We start from the raw sequence: 10,032 nt of genomic DNA on the forward strand, positions 1-10,032 counted from the left end.
CCCGAACGCCACAAACCCGGAAGTGAGTGTTCTGGTTTGCGAATGTTCTTTGGAACCCGAACACCTTCTGCGACTTCCAGTTGGCTGCAGGAGCTTCCTGCAGCCAATCAGAAGCCACACCTTGGTTTCCGATCATTTTGGAAGTCAAACAGGCTTGCAGAATGGATTCTGTCCAACTTCCGAGGTACGACTATATGTGGAATTTGCTTCCACCCACGTGCCTTGCCTAGAAAACTGACACAGTGGAACGCAGCAAATGTGAGTTAAAACCAGTTCCACTACCTTCAGAATGCATAACCTCTCTTCACTGAATTTGTATTTAGAGTATTCTGTATTTTACCAGACAGAACTGATCTTTTGATTGTCTTTGATAGTGGCCACTTGGAACACCATGGCCAACTGTATTCAGAATGTCTTCTCAATATTGTTCTTTTTCTAAAACTTTATTCAGTTTCTTTCTTTCTTTCTCTCTCTCCCTGACTGTCTTCCCTGTTAATTTCCCTTTTTGGCATTCGTTCTTCAGCAGTGATGTTCCAAATGGAGCAGCTCCAGCGCAAGAAAGCATTGGCCTCCTCTCAAGCAAAACTGCAGCTCTGAGCTTGTCGGAAGATACTGAAGCGGGAGGAGGCGACTTGGATGCCCAGAGGACAGGAGCAACACCTACACCTGCTCCCTGAAGGAACAAAAGCACCTCTCCATTTCTGTCTGGGGTCACCTTTACCCCTCCTTGGGATATAATGGGAGAGACTGAGCAAGAGCTGCAACCATGGCAGGTCCTGAGACAATGTGCACAACACCACTACTAGAACAAACCCTGCACATAGTTCACATTAACACATTTTTTAATTAAAAAAATGAAAATTAGCAGTATCTGCAAGCAACTCAGATTAAATTTGTTTTTGTTCTGTGAATGAACTTTATTTTAATAACTTTGGATGCCTTGAATGCCAGGGCTTTAAAAGAAACAGATATTATATATATAAATATATATACACACACTCTGTTTGATTAATTGTATGATCTTAATGAGGTAGGTTTTCTCTTTTATTTTGGTATTATTACATACCCAGTGTATAATTTCCTCTTTTCTTCTCCCTTCAAAACAGTCTCACTCACCACTGCTTTGTGTGAGTTTGAAAAGAAAATAGGAAGTGTTGCAATGGAGGAGGAAGCTCTCAATTGCCTTGTCAGAAAATGTGTTGCAGAGTTTCTGAAAGTAACTCTCTTTAAGCATGCTAGGACATCACCGTTATCCACTGTATTTTTCTAAGCATGATAGGTTTTTAGCTTCAGTTTGTAAAGCATGTATTCATCACCTCAACAAGCAGATCTGTTTACATGAATAAGAATGAAATAGCTGTTCCATTTCTGGTGAGGCAGCATAAATTGGCTAATACTGATTGATCCCAGCACGCTTGAAAGGCAGCCATTGCACTTCTTCTGCAGATTAAAAACAGCGCCTAAACTTCAGTGTAGAATGGCTTCAGTTGTCAGAGATGGGTCAGGTTGAGAAATTTGGATCTCTCTGCTTCTTTGTCAGGTCTAAAGCACAGCCTCTGTGCTAACTTTTGTTGGGACTGCATGATATCCTAATGCAGGGAAAGCTGCTGCATCTGCCCAAGATGAGAACTGTAGAAGTTATAGTTTGGGTGGGATGGAGAGAAGCAAGAAGACAGGAAGCGCAGGCCCCTTTCCTTTGTGTTCCCTCTGCATCTTCATTGCATCCAAAGCTGCTCTTGGTTGTCCCTGGCCTGTCTTGGGGTGGGGGAGTTGCCTATCCCTGCTGTATTCAGTCTCTGAGAGTGAAGGCTTCTCTGAGTAAATGGGAGAGATTGACAAGGTGATAGAACTCCTTAGATTTACTTTCAGCAACTCTGTCTCAACAGCAACACCCTTCAGGATCTAGAAGGGATGAAAACCTTTCTTCTTGCTGCATACGTCATTGCATTTAAGATTGTCCTTAAAATGCCACTGTTGCAGGCAGTGGTCTTACTTGTGCTGTGCATAATTTGACTTCCTCCTCTTTCCCTCCAAGTTTATATGTAGGTAGAGATGCTCCGAGTGGAAACCATTGCAAAAGCTCAAACACATCTCTTAAGCCTACTTCTCCCATATGGATTAGACTACTAAAACTCAGAAAGCACTGGTTATGTAATAAGTTGAAGCATTGCTTTGGTTGGGTAAAAGCAGAAGTTTATTAATCTTGTTTTAGGTTGTTTTTCTTCCCTTAAACCCTTGTTGAGGTCATGGCAACCTTCAGCTAGTTTGCATCTGTCTTACTGTTACATTGAACAAAAGGGGGGGATACAGCCCCCCTGTTGCCTACCAGTAGGAGAGTCCAAGCAGAAGACTCTGTTGAGTAGTGATTATTTAATTTGCCCAGTCAAGGCACCGCATTTATATACTATTTCACATTGAATTTGATTATGCCCTACAGACCTGGCTGGCCAAAAATTTGATACATGTATTGGCTTGGGATTCGAGCATTCATTTTTTTATTTAAATAAAAATTATCTATATATGTATGTATATATACACATATATGTAGTTATATCTGTATATATATTGGGTATGTTTTAAGAATTTTTTCACATGAGTGCAGCTGTTATAAAACATCTGGGAGGTAGAGGCACTGAAAAAAATATATCTCAAAGGCATTTTAACAATCATCTTCAGCTTCTCTTAAATTCACACACCACTCTATCAGAATTTTAACCTGAGAATTTTTTTTTCTCCTTTCGCACTACCTTTCTTTCCCCTGGCCCTGCTTTCCACTGAAGTCTAGATAGAAATACTTTCTTTTCTTGATGAAAATTGTTCACTTGAGGGAGCCCATCACACCTTTCTGCCTTTCCTGGTGCGGTAAAGCAAGAGTAATATCAGGAGAGCACTGAAACAAGCTAACTTTGCTTGTAAGTACTATTATTCCTATTCTCACAACACAGGAACTCCTTTGAATGAATCAGGTCTATGAAGGGCCTGGCCCAAAATCTCATCTTTGTTTGCAAGAAAACAAAATTTAGCTAACCTTGTACATAAATTATGTAGCAATCTTTTAAAGATCTTCCCCTCCAGAGAGAGTCTAACTTGAAAAAAGAGAAAAATTGGCTTTCTTTTAGAATAATTTCATATACAGAAAATTTTCTAACTTCAGGGAAGAGAGACTTCAGCACTTCTCAGTCATTTTAATGTGCATACTGTGAACATGCATAAAGGGCAGGAGTGGAGTACCTCTGGCCCATGAGTCAATTTGGGCTTGTCCAAGATTCTAATTTGGCCCATCAGACTATATTTCATAAAGCACACCCACTTGACAATCAAGTGACATCACTCTGGTGAGCAGGTGACGTCACCTGATAGGAGGTGGACCTCCGTCCTGCTTAGTTCCGCTGTGTTGACTGGTTTCTGCTTCACCCTCTGCAGGCAACCAGCACAGGCAGCTGATCCTTGCAAAAAGCAGGACAACCCCCACCCAGCGGACAGCTGCACGCGTAAAGCCTGCAGAAGGCGAGATGGGACTACTGCTGCATCAGCTGATGTGTTGCTCACTATCTTTTTGCACCTCTGTGGGCCAACTTTGACAGGAGGGTGGGTGGCCTCGCCCACCTGTCAGTGTTGGCCCATGGGGAAGGAGAGAGAAGGATCTGCCTCACTGGGCCAAAAGGATGGTTCACCCTTGGTATAGGGGAGCAGCATCATGGTGGCAAGTCCAGCCACCCTGATCTACATGCATTCACTAGTCTGTGAAATTTGCCCATGGCTGTACAAAGTGTATATGCCGAGGCTTGTCTGTTTGCTTAGGGACATTGCAAAAAGCAGTTTGCACAGAGGCTTAATCACCCTGCCATGTGTGTATTCATTGAGCACGTGGAAGAATGGGCAGAACATGAGGAAAATGCCATTGCTGATACTGAGAAGCATCTACTATAAAAGTACACGCTCTGAATGTGAGCTTAAAAATTAGATCTCTCAATATTTGTGTCATCCCCCCACCCAGGCTGTACTCTGTGCACAGTGTCCTATCCAGGTTAATGTCCTGTTTGCACAAGCAAAGGTTTTTGTTTAATCTTTTCAAACCACATTGATCTTGGCTGAGTTTTTTGTTTCCCTCATTTTTTGGTGCAAAGATATACTCAACAAAGGTGAGCACATAAGGAATTAGGAAAAGGCTTCAAGTTTTTCAGTGACTTTTTGGTGAAGTGTACTGGCTTTCAAGTAGAAGAATCTAATTCTGTAGTTCATCTACTTTGTTCTTTTATAATTAGTTTTCCTAAATTCGTTTGCTAGGACTTTTCAGCACTATTTAAGGTAAGGAGCTGGTTGGCAGTGAATCCTTCCTTCTTTGTAAAGGAGACATAGAAAGCATTGAAACCTGAGAAATATCTATATTCTAGTGGTATTCAAAAAGCTCTTTTCAGAATCTTTTGAGCTTGGAGATTCATAAACTTGAGAAATAGAGAGACGTCTGCTGGTATTGCTGTTGCATCAGTGGACTAGTTCCCGCCCCCCTTTCAGACGGTTTCTCTCTGTTTTAAGAGAAACATCATAACACACTAGACTTTTAAACTGTCCATGGGATCCAGACTCCACTTCTCTTGACGCTAGCTTTGTAACCTTTGTACTCTGGATGCCTTATAGCAATGAGGAAATAGGCAAACAGACATAGATGTATTTCACAATAGTCAACAAACCTTTACAGCATCCTCCTCCTCCGCTGTTCCTGTATACTGTGCTTAGGTTTTGGCTTATTTTTCCCTGATACATTTAGCATACAATTTTAATAGCTGTTATTAATGAACAATTCTGTAGATTACTCCTTTCTTTCCACTTTGTTGTTTACAACGCCCTGTTCACTTCAAACCTTATTAGAGCATTTTGAGCTGGATGTCCTTTGTTGCCCTAGGTAACCTTGGTGGTTAGAGCAAAATTGAATTCCGTAAAAGGTTTATGAAGGATTTACTTAGATGCTTTTTGCAGTACCCATTCTAATTTAACTGCTCTAGCTTCTTCTGTTTCTCTTCCTTTTCCTTCTGTAGATGTGCCTGTCACCCTCCCTGATCATGCACCAGTCAAAAGCTTGCTGCCTCAAAATAGAGCATTCAAATGAATTCGCTTAGCCAATAACTTCTGTGAAGTTGCCTTTTCTAATGGTGTTATTACTCAGTGATGCACAAATGTGATATTGCCCCTACTGGTAGGCAAATGGGGGGTCTGTATAATTGTGGGAAATACCTTTTTTTTGGTTTTGTTTTGTTTTTTTGTTTGTTTGCTTTTTGTTCAAGGAGAGCCAAAGACTTGTGCTTTACTCTTGGGTGTTGGTTTTGGGGGGGGGGGCGGGGGTGAGGTATTTTTATTTTATTCATCCTACTGGTTTAGCCAGTTTTTATTGAATTTGGTTTCTGTGTTTTCAGCTCTTAACACTGGTAAATATGTCTAAAAGCTTATGACTGTTGAGCCTTACGAAAATATATTCAGTGATGATAAATTATTAGATTTTGGAAGTGGTGTGTTTAAGCCTCATTAAATTTGCAGCCATTTATATATCCCCTTTTCCATTTTTTTTTAATGCTTGAATACTCTCCCATCACACATCAAGTTACAATTTGCAACAAAAAGGGCTTATGAAAAAGTTATTGTTTACTGTCATTATTCCTGCTTGAAATTTTCTAATGAGGTCTAGTAAAAATAAATATAAGGAAGCTTGAAGAATTTTAGTAGAAGTAGCACCAGATGTAGTTAAATGCAGAAGCAAATGCATGCAAACACACTGCGCATGCTGACTCCACAGGTAGCTCTGTGGTACTTGGCTGCAGAAAGTGTATTGAGTTGTAGCTTAGACACATTATACCATTTTTCTGCATGTCCAAAGCTATATAGAAGCCTCTTTCATTCTGACCAATTAATACATGAATCCATAAAGACAAGCATATGTAATCAAAAAGCACTTGGTTTCATAGTTCTACTAACTTAGCAGGCATGGGCTTTTTAAAAATAAATGGCCTCAAGGAGGTCACTCTTCAGTCATTTCCCCATATCTCATCAGTATGTTCATAGTGGAATTCACATTATGTTCTACGCATTTGCAAATATTTCTGTCTACGGAAGGGAACCTTTTCCAGTTGTACTCTTGAGATCCAGCCTGTTCATTTAAGATCTGGAGGCAGCAGAAGAAATTATACCACAGATGCATCTCCCATCCTGAGCCTCTCATCTGCCCCCATGCCCTGCCTGTTGTTATAAACAGACTACAGTTTTACCTTACATGGAAGTGGATGGTAGGCAAGTAGACCAGTGGAAGGAAAGCTAGCAGCTGCATACTCTTCCTTGCCTCAAAATATCTAAAGGGGCAGACAGGATCACCTAACTGTGGTCCAACAACCCCAGATATTTGCTTGGCACGGTGTGTCTTGTGAAGTACAAACTTGATTATGAACGGCAGATTCAACTACCTGGTTCTGTTAACCAAAGCCAGGGCACGTTAGTGTCAGGCTTCCTTCCACCTGCACCTTCCTCCAACCTGCTCTGGAGGGTTGGGAGAACCCCAAGAAGAGTCTGCAGGGGAGGAAAAGAAGCCCTTAGGCAGGCAGAAAGAAATGCTTGCGTTGATGGAACCATCTCCTTAGTGCTGCATTGAATTCCACCCACTATAGGAAAGTGAATGACTAATACCAGCAGTTGACTCCATCTTATGAAGCAAATTTGTGTACTGACTTGCTCTAGAAAGACCTTAAAAAGTTATATCAGTGGCCTCATTCAGACAGAGTGCTAAACTATGTTTAGCATTACAAGAAAAAGCCTGTGTAAGCCTTGAGTTCGCATTCTCCTGGGAACAGCTGCAGAGAGGCATTCAAAAGCTTTCAGTTTTAGATTAACTGCATCGTGCCATGAAGTTCTGTGCAGAGTAGACCCACTGAAATTAATGGACCTGACTTTGTCCTATTATTAATTTTTAAATGTTTTTATTTTATTTTTTTATCCGTAAGGCTAATGAACATCATATTTGCAAAACAGGACCTGTAAAACACCTAAGGTGGAATTTCCATAGTAGTAGCTTACACAATAATTGATTTGGTATTAGGCCAATGTAACATACAAAATCATAAAAGCATATGACAAGCAAATCAAACTAGAAATAATATATACTAAATCACAATACACACAGAAAATGAGGGGAAACCCAAAATATAGTGCAAATTCTTAAATAATGCTTTGAGATGGATTGAAGTAATAAAAATAATTAAACCTTTATTCAGAATATTCATATAACTATAGCACCACCTAGTGGTGTAAGGATTATTTTTTCCACAGATGAGCCTTGTTCACCAAGAGAAGTGGGTTAGGAAACCATACAGTATGAGGAGTGGGCGCCAGAAGATTGCCATGTTTGGCTATACTCATAAAAACTATTGTCAACCCAAACTGCAGTGAAATCATCTTTTAAAAAATTGTCCTTGTGTAATTCTTCTAATGGTGCATTAAATTTAGTGAATTTAAGTAAATATTAGTAGAATATCACCCATGTTGTCTGCACCAAGAAAAAGTGCTTAATCTTAACTTTCTTTTCTTACCCCTTTTTTTGAGAGAAGCCAGCTTCAAGCCATAGTTTAGTAGCCAGGCTTCTGTCGTTGAATCATAGTTAAGTTTAATTACTGTATACGGTTTGGACAACAGGTAAACTGGCTCATCTGAATGGGAAGAATAAACTTCTAGTCATCTCCTCGCCACCATTCTGGAGGAGGAAATGAGTACATAAGCTCAGGATTTATCTTGTAATGCTAAGGTTTAGCTTGATAGGGTCCAGTTAACACAGAACTCTATATCTCCGTGTAAAACAAACTGGTTTTGTGTGAATGAGGAGCAGGGCATTGCACCTTGCTCACAAGTTCCAGTGGCACTTCTCCCTGCTTCTGTCGCCACACCACAGATGAAACAAGCCAGAACGTGGCTGGTCATGTCCTCTGAACCCAGCCTGTGGTTTGTTTACTCCAAACCATGTGCTGTAACCAAGACTGGCTCCAGGCTTGCCACTCGCGGTTTATTTAGAGGAAGCAAACCACAAGCCCAGGTTTGGACAGTATAACAAACCAGAATCTGGCTTGTTTCATCTGTGGCAGGAACACGGTAAGTAAGCATGAAGTAACAGGGTTTTTTACATTATGATTTAATGTAATGTGTAAACCAAGCTACTGAGATTCTGGTACAGAATTTCCCACCTCCAATTCTTTTCTCCCACTCCCCTATGTGGAAAACACAATAGATGAATCTTTTCAAAATTCACAGTTGTGCTTTTAACCAGACACACTAAAAGCAATGGCCTTGATTGAGTAAACTAAATTGCATGAGATTAGCTATGTCCCTGCATCACCAAATGGTTTCTGGTGTAATTGCTGGTCTTGGGTTGATACGCAGCTGTGGAGGAAAGGCACTCCACCCTTTTCAGGATCAATTGCCTAATATTCATCATTTAAAAACACCAAACTATTTCCTATTTCACCAAATCAACCCAGAGACAGTTCTGTACTTATTAAAAGGGTAGCTCATTGAGAGGACATATTGATGACATCCAAAGTAACAAGGAGAAGAAAATGGCTCCTTTCCTTCACTGCTTCAATGGGATTCCTGTGGTAAACATTGTGCTGGATTTGCCAATGGACTCACAGTGTTTTAATTATTTATTATGGCAAAAAATTGCTTTTTGATTTCTTAAGCTACAAGCATAAGGCTCTGGTTCTGAAAGACAGCAAACACTCTCAGCTTTCATTATGATAGTATCTTAGAAGTTCCTTAATAGCTACAGTTGCCATTTTCTGGGTAGCTTCTGTTCTGATGTTGCCTATATCTAAATAACTTATGTATTTATGACCGCCTGATGCTTTTCTCCCCACATACAAAAAAGTATCTAATTTTGGAGGCAAAAGTTTGGGGTTTTTTTACCAAAAGAAAAACATATGCTTAAATGCAGAAAATCTCTCTCTCTCTCTCTCTCTCTCTCTCTCTCTCTCTCTCTCTCTCTCTCTCTCTCTCTCTCTCTCAAAAGTATTAGATATGCTGATGTTACATGTATACATATCTTTTATATATATAAAAAACAATCCTGTGGAGTATTTGGTGTTTGCTATAAACAAAATTTGTTTGCTTCTGTGTATGTTAAAGTGACTTTGGGCACCATTTGTAGGCGGGGTTGTCTTCTACATGCAAGTCCCATTGAATTCATGGGACGCCTGCAAGAAGACACCCCCTGTGCCCTCTTGTCGTTAATGTTAGTTTGTTGTGGCAGACAATACTCACAAGTCTTTGGCATCCAAAACCAGATTGTGTAACTGGAACAGAATCCCACAGCTGGATTTGGTTAGGGAGATCCCCCTAGCTTAGCATTAGATACAGGCAGCTAGGAGTGGGGAACAAGACTGGCAGTGCCCCCTTTTTTGCCGGCTGTCTTGACAGATCACAGTTTCAGGCTCTGTACAGATCCCTAAATTCAGTCTCTGCTGCCTATTGTGAGTTTACAATTGCCTTACAGTCTCTGCTTGCTATGTAAGCAGCCTCTTTGCTAGCCATGGACCCCTTTCCTTCAAGGCGACCTTATCAGCAGCATGGTGGCATTTTAAAATTAGTTTTGATGGACTTGCAGCCTTCGATCTAGATTTCACTCCCTATTTTTGTTCATCAAACCTGCCTCTCTCACACTTCCCAAGCCATTTCCAGTTGTGGGATTCCTCTATATCTGTGTGCATTCTTTATGGTTGTGTGCGGGGGTGGGGGGTATTAAGCCAAGTTTCCTTTGGTCTTTTTAGGATTGTACCAGTCTCCCCGAGACATTCTTAAGTCATTATCACCTTTTTGGGTGGAGTTCATTTTTTAATAACTTTTTTGACATTTTGGTGCATATATGCTTGGGATAGAGCTCATGTAATTTACCAATCGTATTGATTGTATGTGATTGTGCCCTGCAGAGGTATATTTAACAAAAAATAAAATAAAAAATTGTCTAAAGTGATGCTGGTGATAATAAAGAAGACTCCAAGGCAATGA

The 10,032-nt window shown here is 40.4% G+C and overlaps 1 protein-coding gene across 6 annotated transcripts in view; it reads left to right on the forward strand.

Annotated features, from left to right (window-relative positions):
- The window catches only part of RC3H1 (ring finger and CCCH-type domains 1), a 54,678-nt gene extending 44,646 nt beyond the window's left edge, over positions 1-10,032 (forward strand). For 3 of the 6 annotated variants that reach the window (XM_081915048.1, XM_081915050.1, XM_081915046.1), the window contains one exon: positions 524-10,032. In XM_081915048.1, the coding sequence (XP_081771174.1) occupies positions 524-677 (154 nt within the window). In that variant the 3' untranslated portion in view covers positions 678-10,032. The remainder of the gene's footprint in view (positions 1-523) is intronic. The other 3 variants (XM_081915049.1, XM_081915051.1, XM_081915047.1) reach the window with 1 other exon arrangement.

This window comes from Podarcis melisellensis, assembly GCF_964234715.1.
Source record: "Podarcis melisellensis genome assembly, chromosome: 6".
Classification (NCBI taxonomy): Eukaryota; Metazoa; Chordata; class Lepidosauria; order Squamata; family Lacertidae; genus Podarcis; species Podarcis melisellensis.